At 43.3% G+C, this 18,660-nt stretch overlaps 1 protein-coding gene across 6 annotated transcripts in view; it reads right to left on the bottom strand.

The window, feature by feature from the left end:
• Positions 1-18,660, bottom strand: part of RUNX1 (RUNX family transcription factor 1) — a 174,059-nt gene that overhangs the window by 43,993 nt on the left and 111,406 nt on the right. For all 6 annotated transcript variants that reach the window (XM_083819982.1, XM_083819978.1, XM_083819979.1 and 3 more), the window contains one exon: positions 6,302-6,406. In XM_083819982.1, coding sequence (XP_083676108.1) covers positions 6,302-6,406 — 105 coding nt within the window. The remainder of the gene's footprint in view (positions 1-6,301; positions 6,407-18,660) is intronic.

Genomic DNA, 18,660 nt, shown 5'->3' on the forward strand with positions numbered 1-18,660 from the left:
ACCCTTGCTGAAGACAACGGGATGGATTCAGGACCAGACTCACAATTCTCTGACTTAGAGCACCACCAACCCACTTCACTGGAAAGAAAATTGGCATGTCAATGAGCTAGGGTCTTCAGTGGAGACCAGACCAGCAGATAGTCACAACCCTGTAATGAACGTCAGACCTACTGGCTGCTTTGGAAGCATTTTCCGAAGTAATATACAATCACCTAATTCTGCTTTTGTCACAGCTACAGAGGACTTTCCCACTGATTTCAGCAGAGCTAGACCAAGACTGGATATATTTGAAAATCCATCATGCAAACATAAGTAAACACTTAAAAATACTCACCATAGTCTTTGCAGCCACTCAGCCATTAAGCAATAAAATAATGAATATTCAATGCAAAAAATAAATTGGCAAAGACAAAAAAAGTGAAAGAAATTAAAAAAAAAAAACACAACAACCTACAAACCTCTTCTCAATTTAAAATCACCGTAATTCAAGAAGGAAAGAAAAAGAGCTGTGTGGGATTAAGTGACTTGAACAAGGAACTGAAATATAATTTCTAGAGGACCAGGCTAGTTGTATTGCCATTCCTAGCCTACCCCACAACAACTCTGATTTCCTCTCTTTACCTGCTTAATGTGAGGAAGGAGCTTGTATTGTCAACACTTCTATCTAACTTTAAAAGAAACAGCTCAATAAATAGGCAAGCAAATATATGAGCTACCACACCCCCAGAAAAGCAGTCTGTATAGCAATGCTTGACACAAGATTTTGTATTTTGGCAATTTCATTAAGCTAAAATGACCAGTTCCCTACTCATGTTACCTAACATCAACTCTCCTCACTGACTCAGCAGTGAGGCTGATAAATGCCAGGGAAAATAATCCCCAAACCATCTTTTCCAGGTTGAAAGGAAATGTCTACATCACAAAACCTCAAGGATATTGGTATTAAAACCAGAAGGGAAATGCTGAGTAGGACAAAAAGGATGCCCCCATCACCAGGGAATGCTGAGCATTGACATGTTTTGTAATCCTTTGCATATCTTATGGAGAACAAACAACACTGTTTTTAGGAGCAGTGGGTTCTGTTGTGTAGCAACTTTTTAACATCCAAAGTCAGATGATCCTAAGCTATACAATGGTCCTATGATGTATGATGGTCCTGCTCTGGATCCATTGCTCTATAGAGATGAACACATATGCATGCAAAGGCAACCAACAACACATGAACCCATTCAGAGACAGTGATGCACTAAGTCACGCTGCTCGAATTCGGGCTAGAAATGTTTTGTAACTTCACACAGCTGCTGTAGGCTTGCACGTTACCATTGCACAAGCTGACTACAGCCATCTCCAGAGCATGCTCATAATTTAAGCACCCGTCCACCCACTCACCAGGCAGTGTCAATGAGACAATGGGACGCAGGGCTACAAATACACGCAGAGAAACAGCACTGCTCCGCCACCAGCTCTGCTTGCAGCCCATCCCTTTCTTTTGTCTACACAAGATTTATTTAGATTGGAACCTCTCGGGGGTGAGTGTCTTAGCCAAGATTTTTAAAAAGTGATTTGCACATTTGGGTTCCTATCCTCAGAGGGCAGTGTGCTGTGGAGTGTGTGGCATGCAGCTAGTGTTAGCAAAGGCAAAGAGAGTCCCAGCCACGCTCGCATTTCAGTACAGGGACATGTTATATAGACAAGGAGCTTGAACTGCCACATTTCCCTCTACATACTTTCTACTTTTGAGTAGCTTTAAGCACTGTACATCTCCAGGTGAGTGGAAGAATCTGGTAAGCCTTCACTGAAATTTATGTGGTGGGTGTCTTCCAATGCCACAATGACTCATGTTCTCACCATTTCTAAACTGTTCTTTGATATATGTTAGTCTCAGTTTCCAGCAGATGGAGGTGCTTGCAGCAGAAAGCAAGAAATGAAGGCATTTCATGTTATTTCAGGTCACCAAGATGACGGGGTTGGAGAACAGTTTGGCTTTTCCTTGCAGGAGAAGCTGAAGGTGAAGGCATTCCTTCCAAGCAGCTACAGGCCAAGGGTTTCCCCAGGAACTTCACAAGCAAGCAGGGATCACTTCAGACCAAGATCTGAGGGTGCCCTCAACTGTGGTTGACCACACGTGTGCACCTCATGGCTAACTCTGCTGGGAGGCAAAAGCCAACTTCTGTCCCTGGAAAGGCACTTCTTGGGCCAGCAGCTCTTAAAGCACCTTCTCCAACCCTGCTCAGCAAAATTATTCTCTCTCTCTGTTTTGCAGCATCATGCCCTTTGATACAAGGATGCAAAAAATGTTTTTGGGAAAACCACGTATCCAATATGGGATAATCACATTTAATGCACAGCTTAACCTTGGACAGCTCAGGGCCACCAGGGCTAAATCTATGCAGCCTTTTCATTCTGCAAAGTTTCCAGGCACCTGGTCCATTAGTGATTTTTTCAGAGTTATGTAGGTTAAAACAATTCAATGAGAAAAACAGAAAGAAGCAGTCAAAAGAAGAAAAACCTAATTTTTGAGCAGACATACACAGTAGGTCAAATGGCCTAAGGGAAATATTTAATTTAAGAGTCATACTATTTCTACCAAGTTTCCCAACCAAAAGTATTTTCATCAGGAGCACTACTCTTGATCTGGTTACTGCTAATGATTTCCCCCATGGACTTAGCTCATAAAAACATAAATTGCTTTATGAATCATAGAATCATAGAAGTTGGAGAAGAAAATGATGGGTTAGGTCATCTTGCCCTTCTCCCTGACAGTGCAGTATCATTTCTTTTTATAAAAAAAAATAAAAAATTGAAAATAAGCACTTCTGTAAAGCTGGAGAATGAAAATACTAAGTTCAAAAGAGATTTAAAAATACATAATGAATGCAGTGGAGGAAGAGCCAGATTCTTAAGTACCTTGGCTCTCTCTACATACCATGACAATTTGATGAGAAGTATCATCTGGATAGGCACAGTCAGAAATTCAATGGCAAAAAAAAGGCAATGGTGTAAATAATGCACACAAGTAATTATCACAGTTGTAAATGCAAACTGCGTGGTAGTTACACATGCAAATAGGCTGTTGGGCAACGAATTGGCCATACTTTGTACATTGTGACCAAATGTACAATGCAAGAACCCATAGTCTGAAAACCTGGACAGCCAGGCCTTTCTGCAGACAGGGGAGGTGCACACCTGTGATGAAACACACCGTGCTATCATCACATATCGTGACATCTCCACACATGACAGTGAGCCAAAACGTCCATGCTCTGTATACTTGTTTCTGGAGCCTTTAATTTGAGTATTTTTCTACTTTCCCAAAATGTCTTGAAATCCTGCTTTGCATTACATTTTGAAGTTCTTTTCCCCAAGTATGCATAGCTGAAGAGGCTGTCCTTTTTCATTAAAAAAAATGGTTTTAGAACCATTCTAATTCTGTCTCAGAAACTGCTCTTAATCTATCATTCTCAGAAGACAAAAGAAAGAAAGTGTTTCTCTTATTTCTTAAGTTAATCAGTCTAAGGGTGTTTGGTTTTGTTTTAAGTATTTTTACAACCTGTCAGAGTAACTAAAAATTGTCCTGGTATGAAGTGCTGAATTCTGTCTCAGATTGCCTCTCCCCTCAAAAATGGCACCTTAACTTCCAGTATTTTTTACAGGCAACATGGGCACTAGATTCAGTCTATCTGCAACTGTTATGAACAACAACAACAAAAAAGTAAATGAATTAAAAGTAAGTTGCTGGAGTTTGTTTTGGAGTTGAGTATGTTTTTTTTTTCCAGAGGTCTGCAAGAAAGCAGTATCTAATTTTGATCCCACTGCTACCTTCCTCAGATTTCTTTCGAATCAGGACATCTTAGAAAACACAGCTCAGTATTTCTGCTGTTCCTTCAGGTCAGGAGAGAGAGTGAGTCATGGATCTCCAGGCACGGAAGTTCCCAAATATTGATCACTGAATCAAGAAACACTCCTCTAATCTAGCAGTTTTTATTTTGATTCCTGCCTGAATGCAAGAAGGCTGATATCATTTCAAAGCTTTTCAGGACACAGCATGCACGTGCTGATATGACCAGCCACAAATCTTACACATGAGTTTGTACAGGTAGCAGCCATGCAACCTTTTTTTGTACAGGCTGCAAATGCACCTTGATCTAATCAGGTCAGTGCAGAAGAGGATACACCCACTGAGCGAGGGCATAAAAAGAAATGTATAGCCCAAAACAGACAGAACTGTCTCAGAGCCACAAGAGTTACTTGGAGAGAATGAATTCTGAGTTTAATTACTAGAAATTGGTGACGTGGTGCTAGCTGGGAAAACTGAGGTAAGGGTTGTTCCAAACATGTGAGGAACAAGGAAGGGCGAAAGCACTGGGTACTATTTCTTCCTTCCTTCGCAGCATGTGCTACATCCCTCCGAGCCACCCCGTATTTCAGTCAGATGTACCAGGAGGACAGCAGGGTCCAGACTGACTGCAACAGCCGCCACAGTTCAGAACCCCCTGGTGGGAAGTCAAGCTGAAGGACTTTGTAGCCCACTTACAAGTGAAAGGAGCATAATCCCTTCTACCTTGTGTCACGAGTGACTTAGCGATAAAAGGAGCTGTGCATTCCTGCCAAGGTGGGGGGCTGACGTCTGCTCACAACACACATAAAGCCTCCTCGACTATGGAGCTCCTTTGTACCTCTGACTTGCTTACGACAAAGTGAAATCATTTACAAGGAAGCTTTTATATACATTTGAGTCAGGAAGATACATGTGTTGCTTCAGAATGTATTATATTTCTACTTCCTTTTTAAAATGTAGAATCTTATTAAATATTAACTACTATAGCAACTGAAGAATTGATTTAAAACAGTAGGTATGCCTGCAGGATGGTTTTGTTTCTTACTATTCTAGCAGACTCATATTCAAACAACTAATGCTTATTTGTTGTGTGCAAACTATGAACATGCCCAGGTAATTGCATACGCAAATCAGTAGCTCGCATATACAAATATCTATTTTATGTGCACAGCTGCCTTGTTCACCGGGGATATTTTTCACGGACAATCCAACCACAATTTTCAGAAAAACAAATGCAAACTAAGTAAGAAGCCTTGCCCTGACAGCAGTATTTGTTTTAAAGTCTGGCCTTACATCCAAAAAAATATAGGGCAGAAACTTCCATTAAATATATGCAGCACCACGACACAACTCAGACAAATGAAGGCTCTGGAAGAAAATGTACATGAAAGATAGGAGTTTTCTAAGCTATTTTAACTCAAGTTTCAAATCATTCTTTTTTTCCACCACTCAATTAAGTAGCCCAGAGCCGTAAGTCTCATTCTCTAGTGGGTGTTTGAATCTTACTGCTCTCTTCTCCCGGGACGACTCCACTTAAGCAACAGCCAGAACTTCTGCCAAGTGTGCAGGAGGAGTGAAAAACTAACCACAAACCTCAATTTGCATCAGGGCATTTTGATAAAAATATGAAAATTCCACACACGGGCTAGTGACTGAGGTTAGGGATTGCCTCTGGTAATAGGCAGAGCATGTGCTGCAGGAGCATTTACATCTGCCTATCTGTTCAACCCTCACCCCATTTCCATCCCAAACAAAGCAACCTTCCCTCTTCAACCTCACAAAAACAACTGCGTGTGTGAAAAGTGTGGGCAATTCCCTGAAGATACCAAATCATTCATCTTCTCCTTATAATTTATTCTTAAAAAAAAAAAAAAAGAAAAAAAAATAGGAAAGATTGCCTGTCTGTGAGAATGGGTGTTCCAGTGGGGTAATTGCATCTGCTTGTTGGAAGCACTACTCTCAACAATTACTGTTTTCCCAAGTTATACCAAGGAACGAGGCACAGTGAACTCTACAATGCAGCAACCAGGTGTCCTCTCTCAGGCATTTATTTATTTTCGCAGGGTGGCTGAGCTTGAAAATTTGGATCAATGACATATTGGTTTCCAATGCTTTAAAACCCTCTTAACATCTGAAAGGCGAGGCTAGCAAGAAATGATGCATAGGGTATACACTGCCCACCTTTTACCAGCATCCCTTTTGTCAGCTTTTGGGTATGATCCAAATCATCCCTGGGTAGATACTTCATAAATGCAATGCAATTCATATTCTGGATCAGCTGGGCACCCTTGAAAAATAAGGCTTCAGGAAGGCATAATTAAAACCATTCATGGGACAGCCTTGGCTTGAGGCACCTCCACTGCTCCACATGCACTGGATGTTGCTGCATTTCATGTGGCTGGTGAGGAACTCCTGTACTAAACCATCAACATCACCTTTTGCAAATGTTGTTAGTTCACTTACTTCTGGGTTCACGAGGTCCATCCACCGTTATCTTGATGGCTCTGTGGTACGTGGCTACTTGTGGAGGGTTCGTGAAGACTGTGATGGTCAGCGTGAAGCTTTTCCCTGCAACAGGGAAAAAGGTTACTGAACATACATCGAGAAAAGGTGTACTCGTCCTTTCCAATAGCACCAGAACACTCCAAATGGCACCAAAACACTTCAACTGTCCATATCTAAAGACAGATACAAGCACAGACAGCGTGGTGTATAACCTCACCACTGTCTGCTGCTGGATGCATTCCCTCTGTGGCAACTGCTCAAAGCATTTGAAAAAAATAATAATTAATTTATATGTAAATGATCTATATTTTGTTTGTAAAATAAGGTGGTTACCCCTAACAGTTGTAGTTTATCTGATCTACTTGACTACTGGTGCACTATCTGTACTTTCTAAAAGCTGTTAGTTCAGAGAGGCTTGGAAATTGTGGCTGACTCTTCCAAAACTGCCACAGGAATCTGATCAACAGTGCTTGTTAAAATTGAAGAGAACTGGGTGCTCAGGTCCCCTAGGCAGATCGTAAAATCCCGTGCTTTGGTGTTGAAGCTAGCGTTAGATCAATTCCATATTATGAACCCTTTAAAAATAATCTGCTACTGCAATGCCAAGAAACAAGGGAATGGAAAAAATAAAAAATCCCCGCTGCCTGTCCGCAGAGAATTAAAACATGTTATGAAGACATAGCGGAGCATTATGCTCAGTTTCTCTATTATTCAGTAAGAAAACTGTGAAGGCCTTTTCAAAACTGTTGTGTGCATGCCACAGCTCTGAGTTCTGAAAAGTGCTCATTTGGATGGCTGCTGGGGAGGCTGGATGGTTTTGTATCCCCTTGTGACTGTGATGCATTCAAATCCTGCTACCTCTGATTTGCTTTTGGCCAATGCCAGCATTACTTTAGGCATTTCCTCAGTAACAGAAGTAACTTTCTCTATCTTTGATAAGACCTCATGTATGTATTCATTACGACTTTGGCCTGGACAGCAGTAAAAACATTGGCTGTCAGCAGGTTTAGCATCGTTATCTCAGCATCATGGCGGATTCAGACACTGGCAGAAATCTTCATTATCAGTCAGAGACATCAAGGGCCATCACCTCAAGTTAGATAACCAGGAACGGTTGTAAGAATATTGAGGTTCTTCTGCTTTGGACACATGCTGTGCCCTTCCCATACAGCTCTGCCTGCTCATTCCATCGCTTGGCTCCAGCCCTCCTGAAGGAGGAGTTTCTTCCCTCCTAAGACCTCCCACTCCTATAGTTTGCTTGGTTTATCTATATAAATAAATATAAATGTAAATGTAAATACAAGTATAAATGCCTGCCTCAAGCAGCAATATTCTCCCCCTCCCTATGCACATTTACTTGCAATTCAATACTTCTCTTAATGCAATTCCTACCGTGGTGCTAATGGTCTGCATCAACAGCACAGTGAGCGCACCGCACACGCATAGTTATTACTGGAAACTGTCTTCATTGCATCCCTCTGAACTAGAGAGGTATTCTCCCCACTTTGCAGATGAGGAACTGTGGGCAGATAAAGTATCTTGGCCAAGATCTCACAGGAAGCCTGTGGCCAGCGATGCTAACCACTTTGGCTGCTGCAACTAAATCCGACAATAATCCTGAATCACAGCCCTGAGAAAACAGAAGCTGAAATACAAACCTCCCAGATCCCAGGCCGCTATCTTTGCACCTCCACTTTCTTACTAGAAAGCAGTCCCTGAGATCAAAAGAATTCCAGCTGAAGCAAAAGTAATTTTAGATCACTGCCTCAGGGACTTTGGACCCCAACTCTTGTGTCCTACACCTACCTTGACCAAGGATCATGGTGTTCCTGACATTTTTTAATACCAAGTTATGTGATAAAGCTTTTTTATTCTTTTTCCACCATCACACCAGATCTTTCTACGAGGCATCAGTAATAAAGTTCAATAAGCTTCCTTCCAACAAGCTTTAACACCCTTAGCATTAGACTTAACTAACATCGGAGAGGCACCTGTAGTTCTTTCTTCTTTCAAAACAGAAAATATATATATATGTAGTTTCCCTATATTGTTAGATGCAACACTTAGATCACCGAGACTGAGAGACTTTGAAAATATGCATTATTCCCTTTACTAATCTGCAGTACTTCCATCTTGTTCACAGTTTATTTTTTTTTAACAACTGCTGATGCGTTAGCTAAGGTGCTTCTGCTGTTTTGCTAGAATACAGTCTATTTGTTTATTCAGAAGGCCTTTGAAGAGTTTCCACATAGAAAAAAACTGCAGAAAAAAAAAAGACATTAGAATGATGAACTGTAAGGACGATGTGGCCACATTATCAGTCCACAAGACCAGGATAAAGAAGAGGGGAGCAAAGTTACTTTCAAGATCTACAAAACAGAGATCTCAGAACCAATATAAGTCTGTGATACAAGCTGGCAAAAGCAGGAAGATACTTAGCTTACTTCTTGTTGACAGAAGACTATTCATTAACCACATACTGGTTAACCACAGGGCTATATAACCATAAACCTACGTGTCACTCGTTGCTGCTTACCAGTAATTCTGGCTGTGTTTTTCTCTGGTTGTTCTGTTTCATTTACATTTAGTTTTATTAAGTGGTTTTATCATTTTTATTCATAGCTTCTACATTATTCATCATTTATGTGCCTGGTTGACAAAGGCAGGTTTAGATTGGAGGTATTGTTAGTGAAATATATGTTTTATGGGTGTACCTGCTTTGGGATGACAGCATGACAATAAACTTCCCCTCCTTGTTTTTATGTATTATGGTAGAGCCAAGATACAAGACAAATTTTTATTTTCAGCATACCCTTGCATAATACACCTATACACCAGCACACACACACACACACACACACACAGATATACAATATGCAGCAGACTATACTGGTGGAAATAATACCAGATTAGTCACTGCAGGCCATATTCAGACTCCCTAGCACTGGAGGATATAGTAGATGCCATGATTTCTAATTTCTAAGTAACTGGACCTCCTGACTAAGGGCAGAAGACTTATGCTGAGCACTGTGCATCTCTGCTCAGCTCAGGAAGGAACGGGTGCCTCCAAAGCTGAGTCACACAGGCTAAGTGAAAGACTGACCTCTCTAGTGAGTATAAAGAGGGATCACATACCCCAGGAGGACCTTCTGAAATGCTGGCCTGGTTCAGATGCTTCAAACAGTCATGATGACAATTTGTTTATGGCCCAGTGGTGACAGCAAGCCAGCATGTAGCCCTTCATTGACTAATATCAAAATCTGAGACCTCTACTTTGGGTCTACGATGTGTGCCTCAACGTGTTTAAGCTGATCACTACTGTATCATCATGGGAGTCTGTGCCAATGGTGGAAGGGCTGAAGGGTGATGCCCACGCCAAGCCGTGCCTTGCTGGGGTCCACCAGTCCTTTCAGAGAGTGCTGCTCTCTGCAGCTATCCCTGGCAGCTCCTAACGTCAGGCACAGAGCACCTGATGAGCACAAGGATTAAATTCTCCAGATGTGGGACAGAGCGCTGCCTTTGGAAACCCTTCCCACTGGCATCAGACGTACTGTCGTATGTTTATGGGTAGAGCACAGGACTCACTGCTTCCATCAAGTATTCCCACATAGCTAGGGTAGGAAAAATTGCCTGGTAACATTTATTTTGCAGGAGCATTAATGTCAGTACCCTTTCAGAAAAAAAAAATAATGGAAACAGTAGCTTTTTTGGCCAAAATGCAATACTGACTTTTGAAATGATACCCAGAGACTGCCAAAGGGCTTGCTAGAGACCAGGCTACCAACAGTGCCCTGGAGAGTTACTGCTGATTTGACAGCTAAAGTCTGTTGTCCCCAGCTCATGACTTTACAGGATTGCTTGTGAGATCCCTGGATGCTGTGCGAAGCTGTAAGAACTTAAGAGGAAGCGCAAAGCATAATGTCTGCCAGTGCCTGCCCAGCAATGCTGTTCCTGGGCCAGCAAATGGGAAGGATCAGCCTCCAGTTCCCAAGCATCCGAAGGTGTTGTACCCGTGCTCTGCCCTGCAATATTCAGCTGCATCCCATCTGACCGAGTCTGGAAGCAAAGAGAGCCATGAGCTCATGTCCGGCAGGACGAGGGATTTATGTCAGTGGTTTCCCAGAACAACCCAGCACGGGGCTGAAGGGCTCTAGAGGGAGCAATAGGCTTGTAAAGTGCAGCCCCTGGGAATGTCCGGGAGGAACCAAGGGGGGAAAATGAATCTCAAGTGACAACACGGTCACATGAAGCTCCTGCGTGCTGCTTTAGTCATCCCTGAGCTGTGTCATGGCCAGATGGATCTGGGGGTGGGAAGGCATGCTTAAAATATAGGTGGTGGCATGGGCAGACGCAAGGGGGAATGAGAACAGACACACTTTAGGGAAGACAAACCACCCCTCACACTTATCTTTTCATTTTATTCTATCTCTTTCTTAGGCAAAAAGATCCGTTGATTCCACTGAAGAAGGGTCAGCCAAATGAGGACAGAATGAAAATGGAGTTAAAGCTTCAGAAGTCTGCCCACATGGTGGGGAGGAAGAAAGGGATGCCATCAGACGCTGTGATCACATTTACTATATTTTTCTTTTGGGATTTTTTTCTGCTGATCTTAGATGTGTCATTAGAGTTTTTTTTGTTTTGTTGTGTTTTGTTTTAAATCATTACAGTAAAATATTAGATAAAAAGAAGAAGGAAAAGGGAAAAGAGATAAGAATGCCTGTGCTGACAAGGACAGAAGGTATGGATGGCAAAATATGAAATGTAATATAAAAATGCAATACAAATTATATTACAGACATTTCTATGATATTAGTGACAGACTTCCAAATTCTAGTAAGAATGATTATGATACTGTCTTTTATCCAGCTTCTACTTTTTAATGCTTATGTACTTACTTTTATTAAACCATGCTAAATGATCAATTTTATACATCTTTACAATTTCTCACAACATCTTTTGGGTATCTGCCAAAGTAAAGATGCCTACTGCATTTTAATAACATATCTGTCTGTATCCCTGAGCAGGATGCAATACATGCACACATATTCATTCTCAGCTGTTGATTGTTATTCACTTAGGCCAAATTTTGTCATTTTTATCACTTAAGCCACATTATACTTTGTTAGCTGGATAATTCAAAGGTAATCAATAAGGTGAGACAGGCCAACATAAGTTGACACTTCGTTAGTTGACTGTTGCTCATGATATGAGTGAAATGTTCTTGTAGTTCTTCAAATTGTATTTCCAATTGCAAATAAACCTGCACAACTACTGTTATCATTGGATGATAACTGTTTTGCCCTGTTGTCAGTTACAGTTTCACATGGTAAGCATGCAGCTTTGCCTGTTGTGCTTGGTCCAGTGGCTATTTCATCAGAAAAGAGTTGCAGTTGAAGTAAGCGGCATCAAAAAAAGAACGTAATTTGTTTACCATCAGTACCACAAATGCCACCTAATTTAAATATAAGAAAAAAAATGTTATTAACCTCATCCGCTACTGCACTGTAAATTGTTTGCAAACTCTGACCACGACAGAACAACGGACCAAATGGATAAATAAGCACATGGGGAGATGTCAGCAAATCAGGGTCACTGCACAAAGAAATGCAAGAGCTGTGCACGCAAATCAGCTGCAGGGCAACTGATCTGTTTGCATACTTATAGGGATGTTCCGTGGGTGTGCGTGGAAACTTCAAGATTTGGGAAATACACCCACCTGTCTCCTGCCAAACCAGACTGGGTCAGCATGAAGGTACACTTTTGAAAATTTTTGTCAAGTGGCTCACTCCAGGAAGTTCTTATATCTGTGTTTACACGGCATTCACTTACCCCAAATGAAAACTTGATCCCATTAAATAAATCAATAGGTGTTTTGTTCTGGATTTACATGGGGCCAAGTTTCCAAAAGCAGCCCTGCTCTACCCCTGGCCCCAGCCATGAGCTACTTCATTTGCTGTGCAGGAAGTGCTAGAAAAGCCACAAGCAGCTCCCTAAAGCTGAGTAGAGCATCCTTGCTGCTACAGGACACAGCAGACATGCTGCTGCCCTTCTGCCTCCCTCCCAGCTCCCTGCAGCACGACCGAGTGCTTAGGCAAGACATGCACCTCATTCTCTTCTCCTCCCCACACATTCTCCATACCCTTTATTCACCACGACTTCCCTGTGCTGGAAGGCTGGAGAAAGGTTGTATCACAGGTGAAATCATTTCAAGGCATTATGCTGGTGAAACATATGCACGACATTTAACCTAGGGCAACACAGGAACCACGTTAAGCAACCAAAATTACGTAACCGAAATCGAGCAACGTTAATAGAGGCACTGCCAACCTAAGCAGGTACTAACATCTAAATTTACCTTAAAAGCATTATCTGGGTGATAAGGATAGTCCTTGACACCTTTCTGAGGACTGTCCCCAACAATCTTCTTATTTCATAAGTTAAAAACATAACCCCACACCCGCATGCTGTTGACATGAAATATTTAAGCAAGCCAACACAGAAGCTGGTTCTGTGCTCAGTGTAACTTACAGCTGTTAAAATAAGGCTGACTCGGGCCCCTGAAGGTAGCAGATCCTAAAGCTGATTTTCCCCTACACTTTGATCTCCTAAAGAGGTACTGACAATCGATCCCTTTCCTCAGAAAAAAAAAAGGAAATTGCCTTCCAGCTGGAGTAAACAAAAAATGCTAGCCCCAAGCACCCCAGAAATGTGTCATCCTCAGTTCAAAAACCACATCTTTGCCTGAATGCTACTTTTTACCCATTACTGTAGCAAATAACACAGCACTTGATCTGAAACCCTCAGAAGAGTGGTTCTCTGTTGCATGAACAGGATCGTTCACGCTCTCAAGAGCTGCAAGAGAGGACTCAGCTCACTAAAACTGTCCCATTTTTTTTCCTCTCTCTCTTTTTTTTTTTTTTTTTGGCCAGTTGTTTACATTTTAATTTGATGAGCTTGTGTGCAGGCAGTTTCACTTCTGTGCTGATGATGGGTTTCACTTCCCAGTCCCATGTGGTGTCATGATGATACCGGCCACCGCCTCCTCCAGCCTCGCAGGGGCCTCTGTGCTAATCCCTTCGTCGACAGTCTGGCAATGTGTGTAAAAGTGCAGCCACTGCTGCTGCTGCTCCAATGTCTGCCTGCAAGGCACCTGGTGGCCCTTCTCTGCTTCAGGAACTTGCGTTGATGTCTAAAATGTTACATACTAGTCGCCAATCTCAATCTGATTCCCTCAGGTTATTACTTCTACTACCTTCACGTTATTTTTCCGTCCCACAGATGCTGTGAATGTGCCATAAAAGCACAATTTATTCTGTTTAGAGACAAAATGGTGGTGCTTCAGTAGCAGGAGACAGCAGGTTTAGATATGGTCATGGACATTTATCAGGAAGGGAGCTGCAGCAGAAAGCAGGTAGGAGGACATCTCTGAGCTTATGGGAAAGGGCACAAACGAACTATCTGAAGACACAAGACAAACAGTCAAGTAATTTGGGATCTGGGTCGCAGGAAGGAGGTCTCTGAACAGAGGGGATCCTGCAGCAGTCAGCTTCAGATGACATCCAGTAGTAGCTTAGACATTAGTCACTTTTGTATAGCAATGTCAACACTCCACAAATACACAAAACCACCAGGAATGCCCCCTATATTGTCATGTTGCCTAACTTCTGAAGAGAGACTGCTTCAAGCTGTGGCAGGAATTTGGCCAGCAGGAACGTTATTTGTACTTTAGCTTGCTTAGGTTTATGTCCAATGTACACACCGGCGTTTAGGCTTTGAGATGGAGGTGATGAGCATATGTGTGCAAGTGAGCATGGGCACCAGAGTCTGACACAACAGTGTCTGATAATATAAAAAAAAAAAAGTGTTTTTCCATCCTGTTCTGAAAGACAACCTGAGTGACCTGTTTTAACTGAATTTTGGGGGTGTGATGCCTTCTTAGACTGAAAGCCTGCGGATCAAGTTTGCAAAATGGATTAAAGCATTAAAACGCTGGGTTGTGGGGGGAAGCAGAGGAAAGACCTTTTAATGGAAAAGTCAAGCAGCCTCTAACTATAAGTGGAGTTGCTGCAGTAACCACTATAAAATTCTTATGAACTTGGGTGGAGACAATAATTACAGCAGAGGAAGAATGAGATGCTACGGGTTGCCTGGCTTCTGCACCAGAGTGTCAGCACAGAGAAATTGCAGTTTGAGTTGTAAAATGTAGTGCTTCTTGTTACGATATTTTTAAGACCTGAGCTGTTTGAGCACAAATTATGGAGGGCGAAATTAAAGTAGAGCTATTTTTTCCCCAAAGATGACTTTCAGAAACTCCATATGAATTTTCAGACACTCCGTATGAACTGGCCACCCCAAAAACTGAACCTCTGCTTTCAGGCTGCGGCTTACCATTTATCAGGGATTTTTTAAATTTTTTAAACGCAGTGCTTCCCTATACCAGAGGCTGGGGTATATGTGAACAAGTGTTCAGAAGTGTCTTTGCCTCCAGAAGTGTGTCCAGCTCTCGGGTGGAACATAAACACCATCTTTCAGCAGAGCACTGTGTCACTGCTAATAGTTCAGGGAAATAAGAAAACAGCACCGGGGACACAAAATGGACAGGACGGTTCAAAATGAGATGACTTAACTGCAAAACCCCCTACCACCTTTTCGCAGAGAATGCCTTGGGATCCTTAAGCCTAATAATAGACCTTAACCCAGCTATAATTTCAAGCCATTAATAAGCTTTTTGAGGTAGAAATTATCACCCGCACTTTACAGGTGATGAGGCAGACATGAAAAGGTTAAGGCCCAGATTCACAAGAGGATTTAGCTGCCTGAAGTGGGATTCGGGTTTGATTTAAGTGCTTAAGCCCCAAATTACACCCCTCGGTGCCCCCATACAGCTGGAGCCCGGCAGCAGAAGCTGTGGCTGGCTATCTGAGGGTGCTGCCTCTGCTGTCCATCCCCACTGCACCACGGCCACGAGCTCAGCCCCCAGGGAGGAGCAGCTCAGCATGGTCAGTCCTGAGAGTGCGGAAACCTCACTGTGATGGCTGATTCTGGCACACCTTCCTGCTCTGGCACGCCGCTGGAGCTGGGACAAAACCCACTCCTTGCCCTACAGAGCCATGAAGATGACGGCCTACTGGTGTGGTTGCCGGCAGAGCACCGGGCACAGGGAACAAGTAAGGTGTGGGATGGCTGGAAGAGCAATGTGCTGCTCTGAATACGGCAAGCAATTATCGTCGCTGCTGCTGTAGCAGGAGGGACTTCTGTCTGCAGTGTCCCAAAGCAGGTGAAGGCCGAAAGGCGGCCTGACAAGTCGCTTCGTCAGTAGCTCTCTGAGCGTGGGAGTGCACATGGGGACTGTTTACTCTCAGTTCATTTTCTTGGAGGAAGGACTCCTCCATGCTGTCATTACACTAATGCAATGCGCATTGATTTCAGAGCTCGGCAGAAGTCCGGGGTCACTTGATGGATATCCATGCCGTCAGCAACAGGGAGATAACGCTGCCATTATGAGCCTGGGACCTGCCAAGCTCTACCAGAGACGACTTCCAAGAGCAGGACGGCCTCTGAGGCCTCAGATATGGACATGGCTTTGTCGGAGCCGTGGTGCATAAAGTCTAGCCTGTGGAAACTCTGCGGCCTTGCCAAACCGTTTCCTTCAGTTCCTCCCTAAACTTCAGGGAACTGATGTTGTGCATACGCACTGCTCCAAGCACCGCCCCGCTAAAGAGCTCTTATGGCATCAAGCCTTCGGGACAGCTGCTGCTCTCCTCCTCGCCTCTCCTCTCGGCCCTCTCCACCCTACCATGCCTGCACAGCATGGGAGGTAGCTCCCCGCGGGAGGAGGGTGGAAGGAATTTAATTCCTCCATCCTAGCACCACGCTGGAGGCCAAACCCAGCTCCAGTTGTAGAGGCTGGCACATGAGTCCCAACCCGTGCCTCACCCACAGGCACCACTGTGATAAACAGTAGCAGCTCAGGGCTTTGGTGCTGCTGGATGCAGCCTGGTCCCTGCGAGGGGTTTTCAGTGACCGTCTCAAAAGAGAGAGGCAGGAGGAGCACCAGCAGAGGACAGGGGCCAAGAGACGGAGGTGGATGCAGACACAGATGAAGGGAATGGGGTCAGTCTGAAGAGGCTGAGAAAGTTGTGATGAAACAGTGTGATGGGAAAACAAGGGAGAAACAGGATGGGAGTGAAAGAGGTGGGGAGTCAGCATCAAGGTAAAAAAGTTTTTTTGTTCGTCTGTTTTTGTTTTTGCTGTTGCTAAATGATTTTGGGAAGGGAACAGAGACTGATTCAGGCTGAGGAGGGTTTATGCACATGACTGCTGGAAAAGGAAGGCTCTCCTGACAGCAATTTGCAGCATCCTCACTTCTGCTAAGGCTGAGTGAGCTGACAAGAAATGCTTGCCATAGGACAGTCATCTGAAGTTCACTAGACAGCCCTGAAGCCCGGGTCCTAATTAATATCTCAGAATGATCTCATTTTGAGCACAGAACAGAAGCTCTTATTTGGGTTGTAACATAGGTGCGTACATACATACATACCTACACACAAAAATAAATGTTTTTTTACCAGAACTCAAACAGCTCAACTGAAGGAGGCACACTAAAGTACAAACCAAACCAAAACAAAAAGAACGAAAAAAATAAATAAAAGTTGAAGGGCAAACAGATCACTTGAAACTATGTAACCTCTTCATCTAGAGAGGTACTTTGTCTTCCAGAGGCAGTATCCTGGTAAGCCCAACTTCTTTTATCATTGCAGAAAACAAGAAAATGCTCGGAGGATAGTGTCTGCCTCATCCTCATCGTTACCCTGAGTTTAAAAAATGTACAAGCACAGCTCTGCACAACCAAAAAATAGATTTATTGTTATTGGAATGAGGGCAGTGGTTCAGCACTTGGCATGGTCACTGTTTACAGCAGTAATGCTCCCGGAGACAGGAAGTTCTCAAAATCACTCTGCCATTATTTTTCTCCTGTTGACGCTTTCTGATTGAGAGTTCTTTTGCCCAGACCAAATTTTAAGTAACCCAGCAGAGTGTTTGTGAGCTGGCAAAGATAGCTCCAGTCATGCTCAGCCTCGCAGACCACATGATGTTTTCAGTCCAGACACCCTCGCCGAGCTGTATCATATACTTTCTTACACAATCAGCAATTCATAGAAAAACGGCTGCACGTACCGGGAGTGCACCGAAGACGACTGGGGCTGGACGCCTGTAACACGCGAGCCGTCTCCCCCGCCTCCTCCAACCAGCAAGCCTCTGCCAAAGGCTTGCACCGGGACAGCAGTCCTGCTTAAAGGGCTGCGTTTGCTAATTAATCGCACGGCGACCCGTGCTGTCAGACTCGAAATACGCACTGACCCGTCAGGAGTCCGCTCGCTGGACGCCTGCACGGTGACCTGATAAAATTAACGGCATGTCCAAGCAACCCTAAGTCACTCAAAAACTAAACGATCGCTTCCAGCCTCTGTCTTTTAGAGAAAAATTCTCCACTCAGGCCTGATGGGTAGACAGAGAGGAGCCCTGTGATACAAACCTATTTGTAACCAAATCAATTTGTACCCCAAACACCCAGCCAGAGCACCAAACAACCTCCCGCCAGCGCATCCGCTACCACTGCACACCCTTCAGCCTGAAGTATCACTAAGCAGTTGTTTTGCAGCTCTACCAACTGTCCCTTTTTCAGCTTTGATGATTTCTGCTGCGTTTCTTCTATTTTTGTCTCGTCTGGCAAGTGTGGCGAGTTGTTACTTCAGTATCTGATACCACGTCCCCTGAAGCATTCCAATGGTTTGGACCTGGACCCGGGTGGCTGCTTAATACTGATTTTACGACCCTGCTGAAGAGCATCCTCCTCTGTTTTGCACATACTTTTATAATTTCGAATGCACTTAAGTAAAAATAAAACAATTTTTAACAAAATGCCTAAATAACACAAGCACAAGCTGAAGCTACACAGAAGGAGCAAAATTCTGACTTCAGAAGACCAATAAAAATAATTGGACTCAGGATCCAGCCAGCAATTTTTGTGTTTTAAGTATTTCTGAGATTCCAGCTTAAACTGATTTTTCTTCCCCAAAATTATATCCAGAAGGAAGAGTTCTAAAGGCAGAAACTTATGGTTATGCTTGGTAATCTCCCTCTTATATTCTCCGACCAGCTACTCCTGTGAAAAACGGGTACTTCCTAGGCTACGAAGAAATTAAAAAAACATCGCTAAATTTATTCACATATGCTTAATCCTGACAGAAGGTAAAAAATATATATATGTGGGGTTAATGCTCAGTTCTTTCCAAAACTCAGTATTTAAAAAGGCC

This window comes from Anser anser (assembly GCF_964211835.1).
Source record: "Anser anser genome assembly, chromosome: 1".
NCBI lineage: Eukaryota > Metazoa > Chordata > Aves > Anseriformes > Anatidae > Anser > Anser anser.